The sequence below is a fragment of the Labrus mixtus genome, chromosome 10, assembly GCF_963584025.1.
Source record: "Labrus mixtus chromosome 10, fLabMix1.1, whole genome shotgun sequence".
Classification (NCBI taxonomy): Eukaryota; Metazoa; Chordata; class Actinopteri; order Labriformes; family Labridae; genus Labrus; species Labrus mixtus.
The window spans coordinates 37501-54787 of NC_083621.1; the positions used below are offsets into that span (position 1 = coordinate 37501).

Here is a 17287-nt window from a genome sequence, read left to right on the forward strand (position 1 = left end):
GAGGAGGAGGAAGAGGAGGAGGAGCGAGAGGGGGAGGAAGAGGAAGGAGGAGGAGGAGGAGAGAGAGGGGGAGGAAGAGGAAGGAGGAGGAGGAGGAGAGAGGAGGAGGAAGAGGAGGAGAGAGAGGGGGAGGAAGAGGAAGAAAGGAGGAGGAGGAGAGAGAGGGGGAGGAAGAGGAGGAGAGATAGGGGGAGGAAGAGGAAGGAGGAGGAGGAGGAGAGAGGAGGAGGAAGAGGAAGGAGGAGGAGGAGGAGAGAGAGGGGGAGGAAGAGGAAGGAGGAGGAGGAGAGAGAGGGGGAGGAAGAGGAAGGAGGAGGAGGAGGAGAGAGGAGGAGGAAGAGGAAGGAGGAGGAGGAGGAGAGAGAGGGGGAGGAAGAGGAAGGAGGAGGAGGAGAGAGAGGGGGAGGAAGAGGAAGGAGGAGGAGGAGGAGAGAGAGGGGGAGGAAGAGGAAGGAGGAGGAGGAGAGAGAGGGGGAGGAAGAGGAAGGAGGAGGAGGAGGAGAGAGAGAGAGAGAGAGGGAGGATGGTGGTGAAAGAAAGTGAAAGGTGTTCAGGTGTGATACACATGGATAGGTAAGAGGAGGCACAGCACAGGAAAAGGAAGGTAGGAAGATTTAGATGAAAGGAGAAAGATAGGAAGACAGATCGACTGTGAAGGAGCAGAGGAGCATGAATGATTAATGGAGGAGGAATTCATTAGGAAGTCAAAGAGAGACTGTCTGTACTAAAGAAGGTCCATTAGGATGTAGTGTTCATGCTACCCTCACCCACCAATGAAATTGTTCCACTCAGTGTCCAGGTCGGCCTGATTGGCCAGGCAGCCCTTCATCACGTTAAGGCACAAGGAGTGGCAGGGTCGCAGGGAGGGCATGCCCCGACACAGAGGGCAGTACCACTGACGCATCAGCCCACGCACACACTCAGAATCTGCAGTCAGCTGACAAAGAGCAGGAAACAGTGTGAGGAACAGCTGAAGAAAAACAACAACAACAACAACCAAACAACGGGAACGTCACATGGCGGCCGCAGAAACAAATACCATCAGAGGAGAGGAGAGGTTGTGTTAGCTCTTTGTTTCTGTTTCTGGACAAAAGGCTGAGTATTGGTGTTACAGATGTGGAGAAGTAGATAAAGAGTAGGAATAAATAAGAACAGAACACATCATCCTTCATGAACATGTACTGTTCACTTTGTCTCCTCCTCTGAGTCTTCTCCAGTTCTAAACTAACGGAGAGAGACTCACCAACCAACAACGCAGCTTTGATTCCTCTCTCAATTCAAGTGAAGCCCCGGTCCCACCTTAGAACATGTGACCCCAACGACCCCAACGACCCACACCCTGACCCTAAACCGCAGACTTTCATACTGTTCATACTAAAGGTGACGTCACATTCAGTATGAAGTCTTATCCAAAACCAGTCAGTCATCACAATCATGCATAAAGCTGCTTTTATTAGAGTAGAGAGGGAACACTCACCTTGGTTGCTTTGTTGACGATATCCCGACCTGTAGCTAAAGCCTGGGAGAGAGACCTGGCTGCGATGAACGCCCTCGACACCTGAGTTTGGATGAAAGGAGACACCATCGGACCAGTTACTGTGCACATCTGGAAAGACAGCTACGTTCTATCAGAGCAACGTGTTAGGTCTATGTTAACGTATTTCTATCTGAAGTTGCATACTTGTACTCGCAGTTTGCGAGGGACGTCCCCGAACGGCTGCAGCTGCTCGGCGTGTTTGCTGACACACTCCAGGTAGTCCTCGCTGAACTGATACTGCGGGTTCACCAGAGAGAAGACCCGCTCCACCAACCTGGACCAGAAGTCTGAGAGCACCTCAGAGAGACTCACGCTGCCCCCTGTGGATACAAGAGCAGCTGTGACTGTGACGGGGAAGAAAAGGTCTTTTTAAAGCACTTTGACTCGGATATTCCATCTAAAGTGTGGTTCATGGTGTGAAAAGACGGTTCGTGTCCAAGGTTTGGGAAAAGATGGCTAACTACTGTATCAGCTGTTCCACACAGGCTGCCATAAAGCAAAATGAAGAAGGGATGAATTTAAAAGCCTCAACATCTCGGAGGAAGCTTGGGAAAAATACGGTGAATTTCACTGAAAGAAAACGAGCTCGACCTCAGGGAGAACATTCAGTTGGAAGATTCTGATCAGAAACTTTATTACACCTGATATCCCATCATTCAGACTCGTCCTGCTGCTGGAGGAGCTAAATCTTCATCACCTGTTTTAAGCCCGTTGTAAAGTAAACAGTTTCTGCTGCAAGAATTTTAAAAAAGCTGCTTTAAATTGGGACTAGGGTCCATGTCCAGACTTCTTCCTCACCTGGGGAACCGACAGGAAGTGACCAGAGGTGCTGACAGGAAGTGACTAGAGGCAGTTTAATAATTAAAGTAAATACATCGTCATCGACAACAACATCAACAGAGTTCAAATAAGGGACTCTGCAGAGCGAAAGGAGTTTGTTAGTTCATTCCACCACCAGGGGGCAACAAAGGAGAAAGTCTAGTCAGAGACTTAGGACCCTGTTGTGAAGGTTGGATCAGACGCCTTTCATTGGCCGAGCGTAGAGGGAAGGAGGGAGATAAACAGCGAAAGACCAAAAGATGTCTAAAGTCAAAATTTAAAGTACTTAGAAAATTGCATGCAATCGTCTAATTTGCAAAAATACATTTACTGGTAATGTTTCAGTACCCTAATGATGCTAGTGAGTAGTTTGCATGTTAGAAAGTGTGTGCATGAATTTACACAGTAAATGCACATTTTATGGACCGTTTTCTTTCCTTAGAACATGTCTTATGAAATATGTGTGCACAGTATTTATTTACAACAGCGTACTAACAAGAGAGAATCTACAATGTAAAGAGAACTATTTATTTTGGAGGTCATGAGCTGAGAAGTTTGGGAACTCCTGCGTTAGTCAACTGAAAGATTACACACCTCTCCCATTCTGCAGTCTACTATACAGCCTCAAAATGAGTAGATACAGTCAGGCTGACTAAGCAGCGACAGCCTGCGGATAGACTCGCCAGCGAGTGGCTGTCATGCCAGAACAGAGCGATGGGGAACAGAAATAGAAACAGTCAGCTGTGGGATTTCCAAATCTTTCATTTTTTCTGCATTATCTTCCTGGCATTTCAATTCTCCTCAGAAGTCAATTCTGCCTCTTTTCTGCTGTTCTCATTAAACTCCACCAAACCACCCACTGCAAAGAGGAAGTACCTCAGCCCTTTAACAATAACAATAACTCTTCTCACATGTGTCTGAATGCATTCTATTTTAAAGGTCCAGTCAGTGAGCTGTGTAGAGAGTGAGATGATAAAGGTATCTTACTATCTGATCATTAAGGAAACATGTTGAAGTGCTGGCTTCTCTGACAACAATGCAGCAGCCAGTATGTCCTCCTTCTAACTTTAGATTCTGCTCCTGAATGCTCTGGATTTGTTTGGACCAGAGAAGGTAGGCGCTTTTAAGGCACCCCCCCACACGGCCGTTTTGGACGCCCCTCAGTTTGTCAGATATGAGAGCAGAGGTACATACTGCTCCTTTAAGAGAATGGATGCCTTTTTATTTTCTAAGTCAAATTGGTATCACTTTGCAAATTCATTCGATGACAGAGTGAGGTGCACAAACCTGAATAGTATCTGCGCAGCTCCACAAACAGCTCCTGGAAGACGTGTGCATTCTGGGTAAAGAGCCGGCCATAGGTCTTGGTAAACATCTGGTTCATGGACTTCTCTGACAAGTCTATCAGCTCCCTAAAGAACTCTGCAGAGGGATGGCAAAAACAGGGATAAGATATAAGATATGAATCTGTCACCCACCTCCTTTTTTCCTCTAATATCTTGGCCGGTTTTCCACATATGTGGGCGCTCAGTCGGCCCCCTCCCGTCCAAGATTAACAGCTCATAGGGACAGTTACATCAGATCCTGCATGCTGGTAAACGAGTGTAACAACATGTACTCTATTTAGGTCTTCAGGACTCATATGCAGTCTCCCACTCCTTCGACGTGTTTAAATGATTCATCGCGGACATTATATAAAAGGATGAGGAGGGGAAAAAAAGGTGATAGCAGTCCACAGCAGGTAGAAGGAGAAAGTGTAAAATCTAAGCTGTGGCCGCTACAGACCTGCAGCCATACATGCAAAATGTGAGACAGCGTGGGCTGAATCCTCCGAAATACAGTCACTAAAGATGGAGGTACATTTCCTTACACTGAAACCTTTGATTAAAGGGGCATTACACCTCATTTAAGCAGAGAGGTACGTTCTTTGGCCGTGTTGAGACTCCGTAAAGACTTTGATATAAGTCTAAGATCACTACATTGATGATGTCATAATGATGTCAGCAGGTTAATTCAGCGAGGCTTGGTGTCGAGAAAAGTAAAAACATGTCAGCCAAAAACAGGGAAGAGAGAACCCCAACATTGTTTCATATTGTGTGTGATGAATTAACTAATATTGAAGTGTCAGCTATGCCAAGCTAGGTGAAATGGTGTTAACATATATTCACATTCCTAGAGGATCTCGTCAGGGATGCTCGCTCTCTCCTCCATTTAGTTTTAATCCTCTTCTCCATGTTCCTCTAACTCTAACATGTGTCTCTAGTCCGTCTACAAACCCCCCAATGATGAGAAAAGTTCATCCTCTCCGTCTTCTACCTGCTCCACTTTTCAGAAAATGTGTGCTCAAACAGGCTGTTTGGAGATTTTCCCTTCATGACATCACAAAGGGCAGTAGCCCCTCCCCCAGGTGGGTGACACTCCCACAGCTAGGTGTTTGTTCTGCCCTCTGAGTCTGCCTTCTCACTATAAACAATAGGACATGGAGCGAGAAAGCATCGAGTACACCCAAGCACCTTCCAGAGAGGGGGCGTGGTCAGACACCGCTCATTTACATATTTAAAGGTACAGACACAGAAACAGCCTGTTCTGAGCAGGGCTGAAATAGAGGGGTTTATAGACATGATCAAATACAGGATCAGAGTGGATTTAGAACAAGAAACTTCACACACATGTTGAAGAGGAGCTCTGACATTTAAACTGAAGAAGAAGAGGAGGAGGATATGTGACCTTTAAGAACTAAGACTCAGGATAACTCAACCTGTGCTGCTTCAGATGTGACCTGATCTATCTCTTATGCGTTCAATAACTTTATATAAGCTCCAAATTACAGGAGTAGACGAGAGTAGAGTTGATTAAAAATAAATAAAATCCTACAAGGAGCTCTGCAATGTGTACGCATCGCTGCTTTCAGCTGCCAATGTCAATTTTATGTCTCGGATACCGGACCGTCTGAGAGGAACTATGCAGGCGGATCCTAAATAGATTTTTTAATCAGCTGTCACTCAAAGTGGGTAGATGGGAAGGGTGAGACCAGGAGAAACCGAGTGCTGTACGGCTGCTTCAAATGTCCCGATCAGGCTTCAAGAGGGATGCTTTTGTTATTTTCATAATTACAGAAAACATGACTGATAACTCAGGACCTCTCACCATCAAACCTGCGGTGTCTCTGGGTAAAGGTAGTCAGGAGGAACTGGCTGTTTTCCTCGACCGCTTTGAGGAAGTCCCTCTCGCTCTGGAGGGCCAGCGTCTCCTCCATCTGACTGGAGCAGCAGGTGTAGTCCTGAGGGCAGAGCCGCAGGTGCTCACCTGGAAGATACAAAAAGAAAAAAACAGGCGGAGGCAAAATGGTTAAGTCAAACATGTTTGGAAATGGAAGTAGAGAAATCACATCAACAGGGAAATATCACACACACACACACACACACAGACACACACACAGACACACACACACACACACACACGTGCTCTCTCCTCCTCTAAAAGGTGCGATAGATAGAGGAATTGAAATTTCCCTGCATGAATTATTCAGCTTCAATCTGTCTTTCTTTGTCAGCTCAGGTTGGCTCTTTGATATGTCACAGAGGTAATGATATGCAAACGACAACGAGGGGAGGAAGACAAAAAGAAAACACACAGAGCAGCAGCCGCACGCTGAACGAGGAACAGGGGTTCAAATCTTTGTTTCTGTCATTTTAGATCCACTCTGAATAGAAGAGGGAAAGAGTCATTCCCAACTCCACCCTTGCTCATGTTCGTCTCTTTTTCGCCTCCTTTTGTTCTCGCTGTGTGTCTCACTATATTAGTCCTCTCTCATCCCTCTATTTCCATTTCTAAACTGCCTCTCTTCAGCCTTCACTCTCCCGGCCATCTGCTCCCCTGGCCCACGGGACAGTGAGCCAAGACTCAGGCAGTGATAGCCCCACACACACACACACACTGACACACACACACACACACACACACACACACACACACACACAGACACACAGACACACACACACACAGACACACAGACACACACACACACACACACACAGACACACAGACACACACACAGACACACACACACACACACACACACACTGACACACACACACACACACACACACACACACACACACACACAGACACACAGACACACACACACACAGACACACACACACACACACACACAGACACACAGACACACACACACACAGACACACAGACACACACACACACACACACACAGACACACAGACACACACACAGACACACAGACACACACACACACACACACTGACACACACACACACACACACACACACACACACACACACACACACACACACACAATCAATACTGCAGTTGGGACCCACACAGAGCAGAACTGCCTCAAAATAATCCTCACAAATCTGCAAGCTCTGTGATTTTGCACTAATATTTTAGACAGTATGCAGACGAAGCTGCAGATCTATCTGGTGCTCACACACACACACACACACACACACACACACACACACACACACACACACTAACACAGAGACACACACACACTAACACACACACACTAACACAGAGACACACACACACTAACACACACACACTAACAGAGACACACACACTAACACAGAGACACACACACACTAACACACACACACTAACACACACACACTAACACAGAGACACACACACAGTCATTTTCTAACTGCTTTACATGCAAAGCTGAACCTCTGCAAAGTGGGAAACATTTTCAGACCTTAAATTGCTACAGAATTTTCTCCCTCACATTTAAACTCCCATTTGTGATGTCTCTATCCCAGCTGAACAAAACTTTACAGTCTGATTTCCACATATTTGAATCGTGCAGATAAGATGATGACCGGTGAGCAGAGCCTATGGGTGCAGGGATTTCATAGTGGGGCAGCAGGCAAAGACTAATTAGGGGCGAGGTTCTTTGTTGCACGGTGTTGGCAATTTGCTCATCCCCTTAATCATCCTATTTAAACAGCACAGAGGGGAGGAGGGGGTGGGTTTCATTTGTTTTAAACCACCCTGCTGCCTTATTTCTCTTGAGGGGAAACTCACCATGATATCTCACATTGTGTCCCAGGTGCTGATGTGGGAGTTTAGAGCCACCTTGCATTTTTTGGATCTCGTGAAAAGATTGTTATTTTTATTCTGTTAAAGTTCCCCTTTGGATTTACAGTGGTGAGCAGCCAGTGTACGGAGGACTTCATGTACATCATGCTGACTCACTTTTACATTTTACTCAAAGGTTTTTGTTAAAAACTAGATATTATAGATTAAGATAGGACTGGAGAGCTGCTTCGTGTTCTAATTCGTCCCACTGCGACCTAGGTGCAGAGTCTTACCGGAGATTTGAGTCATCGGCGCAGTCCCTGTGCTGTACCCCTTCTCTGAGTACACCTGCCGGGTGTCGGCGCAGCTCCTCCCCGCTGAAGCCACGGGGCTCCGGGTCCCCGACAGTGCACACGCCGCGCAGAGCAGCACCAGCAGCGGGTACCTGGAGAGGCATAGCCGGGTATCCATCCTGCACCGCGGGACTCAGACAGCAGGGGGGGGGGGGGTAAGAAACCAGACTGAGGGTGCAGCACCTTTATAAATAAATGAATGACTGGCCGGTTTAGATGCAAGCAAAAGTCAAAAGAGTAAAGAGTATCCCAAACGTCAGTGGTTTAAATCACTCATCGCTTTCCCCTGATGATGAGTGCAGTGAACAGATGCATCCGGGATGTTTGTTCTCATCACACATATGTTTCCATCGACCGTGTCCACTTCATTTGTCCTCCCAGGGAGATCCACTGCTACTGAACGGAGATGTGAAGGGAGTGTGAATGAATGGGGTGCTCCCGACCCTCCTCACCCAGCAGCGTCAATATTACGTGAGTTAGCAGCGTTACACCGGGGAAGTGGACAGTTTCAAAATAAAAGCAGAGCAACGTTTGTTTAGGAAGCATTTTCCTTCAAAGAAGAAACTCAGAGTTTGAGTGCAGAGTAATGTGGGATAAATAACACCCTGTGTTCATCATGTTTTAAGCAAAATGCAAACGCACTAAAAACCTAATTTAACAAAATCACATCCTTCCATTTCTTTGGTTGGCTAACTTTGGCTTTTAACATTTTTGCAGACCTTTTTTTTTTTTTTTTTAGATAATTAAATAATCTGCAGAAGAGTAAATGTTTTCGTGTATCATGAACTTATTTTTGCATTTAGTGAAATGCTTTGGCGACAGGTGAAATTATATATTTGTGCAGTTGACCCTCAGGGCCACCGTAGGGATGGCCTAGACTTTGCTATCAAATTTCTATTCCTAGGCTTCCTGCTGTTGTAACTGCTTAGGATCATTTCTTTGAAACCACCCAGTGTCAGAATCAGCCTTCATCAAACCCTGATTTAATAGTGGAAAAAGAGACAGATAAGGAGCCTCGGATGGCCTTGCAGTTAAACCCCAAGAGCGGGGGCTATAGTCCTCGTCGCGGCAGCCGTGGGTTTGAATCCATCCTCGGCCTTTTGTTGCATGTCATCGTCCACTCTCCCCTCAGGAACATTTCCTGTCTCTCTCCAGCTGTCATACCCATAGACTGTAGGTCCTACCCAATGAAGGCAAATATCGCCCAAAAAACTATAGCTAAAAAAAAGGTCCATGATAGCTCTAGTGACAAGTTAACAGCTATTGTAAAAATTGTTTATTCCAATATATTAGTTTCTCCATGGCACAGATTTTCCAATTGTAAGTCTCAAAACACCATGTTTGAAGAACCTCCGACATTTTAACATTTTTTACAAAGTTTTGTAAACCATTCTTTTTTTAGAAGACGCTGCTGCAATAATCATTTTTGCCAGCTGAGTTTAGAAACTAGGAGGCATATTTCTTTCAGCCCAAATGTTAAGTAGGCCTAACAAATGCTTTATTTTGAAGGTTGACACCGGAAGTTGTGTGTTTAACTCTGGGTGCGTTGATTCTGGTCATAACAGCCTATCATCAAACAGAACAATGAACCAACTGGGACCAACAGGGGAGGAGGAGAGGGTGAGGAGCCTGTGGTGGAGGGGCGGGGAGCAGCTGAGCCCACCAACACCACCTCATCAGGGTCCCAAAACCTGGACAGAACGACCCAGAGTGGACTTCTCTTTTTTACAAGGTGTCCCGGATACAAATGTCTGTAAATAAAGGAAGAGGGATTCAAAAAAGAGGGACGATCAACTAGGCCTACTGTAAAAAGTTTAGAGGTGTTTTCTTAGATATTCATCAATCGTTAAATTCATTACTTCAACTCACACATTGATGAGAACTATAATAATATCAACAGTCTGAGAGCAACCCATCCGGGTACTTTGCCCAAACAACTCTGGCCCCGCCCCCTTCTCGGTGAAGCCACTCTGTCTAAAATGAATGGCGGTACATGGAAAAGACGTTTTAACGGATTTAAAGGTCTTTAAAGAGGACATATGATCCCCCTCCTCCACCTTTTCAAACAGTCCCCTCCTCCACCTTTTCAAACAGTCCTCTCCTCCACCTTTTCAAACAGTCCCCCTCCTCCACCTTTTCAAATAGTCCCCTCCTCCACCTTTTCAAACAGTCCCCCTCCTCCACCTTTTCAAACAGTCCCCCTCCTCCACCTTTTCAAACAGTCCCCCTGTGGTCTAAATGAAACATCTGTGCTGTGCTTTGTTCAAAATATAACATGAATCAAGCACCAGAGGAGGTTTGTGACCCTGTATAAACCAGCTCTCTCAGAACGCTCCGTTTTGGTGTGTGTGTCTCTTGTAATGTAATTACCACCCCCCCCTGAGTTTTCCCCGTAGACATCACTCCTCTGCGTTAAAGTTTTGTTCTAGGCTGGGGGTGGAGTCCATTGGTGGAGATACCAGGGGAGGGGAGGGGATTTTTTACCAGAATCCCACTGTGACATCACAAGGAGAGCACATGTGTAACAGAGCGTTTTCCTCTGTGTTGTAAAGCTGTGTACACACCAAGCGCAAAAATAATATTTGCGTCGCGTGATCGCACGAATGTCATCGCGTTGATCATATTTATTGAAGCAAATTTTTGCCCGTCTGACCCTGAAGGGTTAGGGTTGGGTGGGGGAGGGGAGGGGCTTGTCACCTAGATACCAATGTTTGTTTGCGCCTCCTTCTCCTATAATCAGCCACAGTGGATACTGTTATCACTGCCTTTTACCTGTTGACTGAAGTCAGACAAGTTGTAGATTCAAACACCATCATCTGTGTTTACAGCATCCTTTGGAGCAGCTCTGTGAATATCACTGTTTTCTTCAGGAACTGCGATTACGGCCGCTCAGATTGTGCAGCTCCAGAAGTTTCTCCTGCATTCCTGACGTCAGCCTTGTCATCGTCTTTTGTCAATGATGATTGGCTGTCGCATCAAGGCATCAAGCGAATTTGTCGCTGAAGTTGAATGTTTTGAACTCGCGCGAAGCCGTGTGACATTTGGCATCCCTCGTGGTCATTTCGCGTCTATTTCGTCCACACCACGCGATTCGTGTCATCCCATTGACTTTCTATGTACTTTTGTAGCGCGTCATATTACATTTGCGTTTGGTGTGTACACAGCTTAAGACTTATGCAGACCACAAACAAAGGACTCGATGGGCTAATTTTACATTTTGTGGGTCGATAGACACTCAGGTTACCCAGGTATGTTCAGAAACATTGTAGAAGTGGAGTTTTCATAATAAAGTAAGACAAAACTAGCTGTTTAACGGGCATTAGGAGCCCGAAACTGATGTCAAGTGAGGTAAATTTAGAAATTATTACTTTTCTGAACAGGGATCGGCATCATACCATCATAAAATAAACATTAGCTAACTTATTAGCGCCGTGTTTATTCAATCCAATTCAATATTCAATCTTTATCCATCAAACTGGACAAACAAGTGCATACTGTGATCAGATAGAGCTGAATTCATAGTTTTGTTTTGATATATCTGTAACTCTATTTTTTTATGGACAGTTAGTTGGATGTCTCCTTGTACTTACATGTTCTTAAATTCTATGAACTGAAGGTAAATGTATTAATAAAGTTTTCTAAAAAAGCTAAATGATTCTGCCCTGCCCCCATAGCAACATGACCGTTACACGATGTTGACCAATTAACATCAAGCGAACCTAAAAAAGAACCAATCATCTGTCGATCTGAAGAGCTGCTGCTATCCAGCGCGAGACACTTTTCGCGCCCTTCTAATGTCGTCAGTGCGCATCATCAGTGCGCATAGAAGAAAAGCCGTTAAGAAAGCGACACACTGACCGAAAGCTGAATTTCAGGTAACTAAATTGTGTAATTATTAGTAAGCGGATTATGTATACTGATTATTTTTCGCATTATAAGTTAGCTTCCTACTTGTCTAAAAGATAAAGTTAGCAAAATTTCGAGAACAAGATTTGCGAACCACAAAGTAATCTCGTTAATTTAATATGTTGTTTAAAATCGTAAGTAGTTGGCTTAACATCCATTAGTGTACGTTTGCATACTTTTAAGAGCTATTAAGGACATTGACTCGGCAAGGTTTTGTCTCCTCTCCCACACCGTAGGAAGGTCTGTGCTCCGGATATGGATGACGTCGACTCCATATTGGAAAGGTAACTTTAGAGTTTTATTAACCCAGCATGTGTGGATGAATATCAGAGAAATATAATTACTAATTTACAGTCCGAACCGTCCAGTGTTAATCTCGTCAACGAAATAAATGACGAAAATATTCGTTGAATGTCTTTTAAATGAGTAAACTATGACGATGAAGAGACGAAAGTGATAAATAATATTACTTCATCATCTAATTGACGAAAATGTGACGAAACGAAAACTACATCACAAGTGATGATTATGACGTCCCCCCTCAGCTGTTCTAAAATCACTGTAAACCAGAGCAGACATCAAAGGTGTGCCGTGAGTGCAACAGTGTGCAGCCTGGAGAGCCTGGAGCCTGCAGGTCCGTGAAGCCCCGCCCCCTGGAGCCTGCAGGTCTGTGAAGCCCCGCCCCCCGGAGCTTGCAGGTCCGTGAAGCCCCGCCCCCTGGAGCCTGCAGGTCCGTGAAGCCCCGCCCCCTGGAGCTTCTGATAATAAAAGCTCGCGTCTGCTTTTGTTGACTAAAATATCTTCTATTTTTGTCATTCATAACAAATGACTAAATATAAAGGACATTTTCGTCGTGACTAAATTAGAAAATGGTGTGAAGATTAACACTGGAACCGTGTGAAAGACAGAGTTATAATGGTAACCATAAAATAAATAAATACAAATTGTATTGCTAACTATCTGACTATTCATAGCTTTCAGGTGAATTCACACACTTGTGGAAACAGGAGAGGCTTCCTACTGCTGCAGGCTAGGGGGAAGTTATCAGTCTCAATAGCCAACTGCCAGTTGTTTTTTTTAAACTAAAGACAATTGTAGTTGAATGTGATGCAGCTCCACATTGTGTTCAATGGTGGACGCCACTTTCATAAGCTCTTTTGGCCCTCTAAGCCACCATGACCGAAAGCTATGACTTGGTCACAAAGTGCAATTAGCTTCTCCTGTGCTTAAAGCATCCGTTTTTCACCATACCTGCGGAGTTGTTTGGTCGTGTAAGCATTTAGTTAAAAGTGATTAATCGATACTTAAATTTGTCTTCATATGGTTTTCCTACTTCTCTGTTAGTCTGGAGGAGTTGGATGACTTCTCTGATTCTGGAAGTGACTATGAGGCCATGATGAAATCTACGAAGAGGAGAAAACCGGCCGTGGCTGGTCCTCAGGTGAATTATTTAATTCTCTCAGAATATTTATCTCTCATTCAGAGGATAAGTATCAGGGCTCGGTTCTTATAAAACATAGAGAATTCTTAATTGGTTTCATAATAACACTGATTCAACCGTACGCCTCATCTCGCCATGGCTACCACTAGTGCAGCTGACAACATCAATTCACTTAAGACCCCCTGCTAAGCTGCCCTCCCATTTTTCTTTCATCTCAAGCCACCCAAGAGACCCAGGCGGAAAGCTGCATCGAGGGTGTCGTCCAGCCCCTCTCCTCCAAACCCCTCCCTACTGCAGCAGCAGCACTCCCGGGGGACATCCAGGCGGGCCTCTCCTAGACCTCTGGGGAGAGTGAACGAGGAGAGCATGGGCATCAGTGCAGAGGATATCTATGATGCTGTTTACTCTGGAAAAAGTGCCATGGTGGTGAGCGAACCCAGGCTAAAGAGCAAGGGGGAAGGGGGTACAGAGGACAAAATGAAGGGAAGGGAGGTGGTGAAGGAGGCATATGTAATGAGCAAAGAAACAAGGCTTTAAGAGCTGACAATGAGATTATCATCTGCTGTCACTGGCTGACTGATGTGACTCTACAGAATTGCCTTTGATACGGGAATAAGGGGAAAGTGTTTTTTTTAGCTGGGTTGTGTGGTCAATGATTGACAGCATGCGTCCATCCCAACCTTTGTTATGCTGGGCCCAGTCTCCTCTGGTTAAAGACGAGAAAAGAAGGAACACATAACAAAAGGAAGGAAGACAAAAACAGTATGGTGAGCCGTAATAAAAAGGGTCTGTCACTACAGTGGAGAGCAGCAGCACAACACAGATGGTGATTCTGGGTTAAGGCCCACTTTCATGGAGCACATTCAGCGAATCCAACAAACTGCATTTCACAGATTTTATTCTCTGCTGCACAAATGTTCCAACAATTTAAGTTAACCTACAGTCTTACTTACAACATGACAGCTGTTCTAGAGCAGTGTCACTTTATTTGAAGGGATTCATGCTTGCTAAACATGATTATGCAAAAACGATGTTGAATAAAACTACAAATAAAAATGGGCAGAAAATGTGACAGATCCAAATGAGTGAAACATAAAGTGACGGATAATGGAAGAAATGTAAAAACCACGATCAATAATGTTGTTCTAATGCTTTGTTGTTGTCATAACCATCTTCTTTGATCTGAGCCGAGCATTCTCATTGGCTGCCCTCTCCTTGTCATGTTAAGACGGTGGTAGACGAGTGGCTGGACAGCTACAAGCAAAGCAGAGAGGAGGGGCTGCTGGTGCTCATCAACTTCATTGTTCGCTCCTGCGGATGCAAAGGTCAGAGATCAACAGAGAGTCAACGAGTTGAGGGGTGGGAGGCAAAGTTCAAGAGATTATCTTTCCAATTTGAGCTTGGGCAGTGATCAGCAGTCATCTATTGATCTGCCAGTGTGGTAACAATCGCCTGTCTATCGACAGCACACAGTATCAATATCTCTCAGAGTGAAATGAAATCAGATCATGTTATAAAACTGAACTCTGATCAGATGTTTATTTCACTTAAATGTTTATGTTTCCTGCTTCTGTCCAGGCGTGGTTAGCAGAGAGATGTTCGACAGCATGCAGAATGCCGAGATAATCGGCACACTAACCAAAGAGTTCAACGAGGTAAAGTGAGTGTACACAAATCCTCAAAACAAAGAAGATCTAAAAGTTTGAATCTAGTTTGTCGTCATATCTGCTCACTTCTAATAATCCTTCTGGAATATGCAGAAGTCAAACCACATCCATATCCCGGGTGATTATCATCCTCAGGATTGAGTTTAGCGTGATGGTACATTCTAATGAAGATAAATGCACGCATTAATAAGTTAATCACTTTGTTTTTCTAGTGATGTAATTAGCAAAGCTTCTCCCTGTAATGATGATACCGTGCACAGTTTGAGATGCTTCCTCCATTTCTTTTGTTTCCTCCCCTCCTCCAGGATTCAGTGAACTATCCTCTGTGCACTCCAGGACCCCAGTTGAAGCGTTTCAAAAACGGCCTGTGCGAGTTTGCTCGTGTTTTGGTGCGTTCCTGTCGGAATAGCCTCATATACAACGAGCATCTCTTCCCCGCCCTGCTGGCTCTGCTCACCGGCCTGTCTGACTCTCAGGTCAGGGCCTTCAGGCACACCAGTACCCTGCTTGGTAAGCACGTTAATACAATACAGATGGATAAAATATAACTTACAGAGAGAGTCACTTTCTGCTTGGTGGCTTTCAGTGCAGTTTTACGTTAATATTGTACACATGCTGTTGAGGATTTCTAAATTCTTGTTCACACTTCGACATCTTACTCAGGTTACATGACGTTCTGACTTTGTCATCCTGCATGTTTCCACTAGCCATAAAGCTGATGACTGGGCTGGTGGAAGTGGCTGTGATAGTGTCCGTTCAGCTGCAGACCACCCAGCGGCGATACGACACAGAGAACAGCAAGAGGGCGCATGACAGAGCCTCTGACAGGCTGGAGGAGCTGAAGGCGTCCATCAGTGAGGTGACACATGCACACAATGCAAACACTGGTATGAGTGGAGCAGACCCATCGCTGCTTTCTTTACAAAACACACGGGTCAGGACAGGAAAACAGAACTTCCACATCAGTTTTAGGGCGCAGTGACACTAGCACGGTTTTTCCTGCATAGAGAATTCTTTGGCGCCCCCCAAAGAGGTTTTACCCAGCACCAAAGGAAAATCACGAGCGCCAAAAGAAAAAAAAGACGATTCAAATTGCAAATCAAATCCTCTCTGAATTTATGTTAAAATTATCTATACATCAAACGACTGTTGAACAAGCAGAACATAAACTTAAATACGACGTCTCTGACTTCTAGCAGTCATCTCCCCTCTCATCCATTTACGCATGTGGCTCGCGCTGGATAGCCAGCTGATTGACTGTTTGTTTCTTTTGGTTCTGGACGCTCCGCTGACACCCACAAGCGCTAAATTTGGGTTGATTTTCTGTTTGGCGAGTTAATTTCAAAGAGCAATGCACTTCATGGCGGTAAATATTTATCCCAACAGTCATGTTAAAACTGTACTAAACCGCGTATGATGTAGCTGCGGCTACTTGTCCCTGCTGCTCTGCTGTCTGCAGACGGGACATCCGGGGGCACGCAGAGACGAGACACACCAACATACATGGCTGCAATCGCACACACACCGGAACGCCAACCACCGCACGCACCTGTTTACTTGTAGTGCAACTGTGCAACGGAACACAGTTGATCCGCGATCCGTATGTAGCGCGAACGCACGTTCAACTTTTCTCCGTTCACTTCCACTGTGTCTGCTTTTATTAACAATCAATAACGTTAATAATCGTTATTAACTTAACGACCGTAACGTCAGCCAGCTGTAGTCTGTGAACTTCTCCACACAGACTGTCAAACAGCACTGCGTCATAGCACTGAGGATGTGACCTCCCCTCTCCCAATCTCATTACACCCCTCTCCCTCAAAATCCCTCTCCTCCCCTGTTTCACTGTTGCAATAAAAAAATAATTCTTCACCAGATTTAATTGGGGTTTTAGTAACTTAAGCATAATGATAATATTATTTATGAAATGGTCAGAAATAACAGGAAATGCACAGATTTTTGTCAAATAAGGGAATACAGACTCACAGACTATACTGTAATAGGAACAAACGTTTCTACAGCGCGTATAGTCACCCCCAAAGGCCCATTCTGAGCCAGGAAAAACCCTGCACTAGGCAATCTGTACTGCACGGGCCCAAACACCCCCTTAAATCTAGTTTGACTAGTGCGAGTGCTCCGCTCTGTGTATAAGCATGAGACACTTCCATGACCCTGGCACAGTTGGAAGATGTGTGCTTCGGCACGATGCGTTGAGCATGAGCATACTGTTATCTCGTTTCTGTTGCAGATGCGCGAGAATCAAGAGGAGGTTTCCTCCATGATGAACGCCACGTTCCGCGGAGTGTTTGTGCACCGTTATCGAGACCGACTGCCTGAGATCCGGGCGGCTTGTATCGAGGAGTTGGGCGTGTGGCTGAAAACAGATCCTGAAGACTTCCTGAATGACGGATGTCTTAAATACCTGGGATGGACCCTGCATGACAAAGTAAACACACATTTACATTTGTTCTTTTAAGGCTTTCACAGCCTCTCAGGTTGTCAT

The 17287-nt window shown here is 45.1% G+C and overlaps 2 protein-coding genes across 2 annotated transcripts in view; one reads left to right on the plus strand and one right to left on the minus strand.

Moving 5' to 3' along the window:
- The window catches only part of gpc2 (glypican 2), a 16672-nt gene extending 8476 nt beyond the window's left edge, over positions 1-8196 (minus strand). Inside the window, exons 1-6 of the mRNA XM_061047483.1 lie at positions 7711-8196; positions 5504-5662; positions 3644-3778; positions 1682-1857; positions 1478-1558; positions 772-937 (exon numbers count right to left, since the gene is read on the minus strand). Of these exons, the coding sequence (XP_060903466.1) occupies positions 772-937; positions 1478-1558; positions 1682-1857; positions 3644-3778; positions 5504-5662; positions 7711-7888 (895 nt within the window). The 5' untranslated portion in view covers positions 7889-8196. The remainder of the gene's footprint in view (positions 1-771; positions 938-1477; positions 1559-1681; positions 1858-3643; positions 3779-5503; positions 5663-7710) is intronic.
- Positions 8197-11173: 2977 nt separating this feature from the next.
- The window catches only part of LOC132981558 (cohesin subunit SA-1), a 34782-nt gene continuing 28668 nt past the window's right edge, over positions 11174-17287 (plus strand). The window contains exons 1-9 of the mRNA XM_061047484.1: positions 11174-11645; positions 11913-11960; positions 13021-13117; positions 13337-13543; positions 14346-14442; positions 14696-14772; positions 15090-15294; positions 15492-15643; positions 17033-17230. Coding sequence (XP_060903467.1) covers positions 11932-11960; positions 13021-13117; positions 13337-13543; positions 14346-14442; positions 14696-14772; positions 15090-15294; positions 15492-15643; positions 17033-17230 — 1062 coding nt within the window. The 5' untranslated portion in view covers positions 11174-11645; positions 11913-11931. The remainder of the gene's footprint in view (positions 11646-11912; positions 11961-13020; positions 13118-13336; positions 13544-14345; positions 14443-14695; positions 14773-15089; positions 15295-15491; positions 15644-17032; positions 17231-17287) is intronic.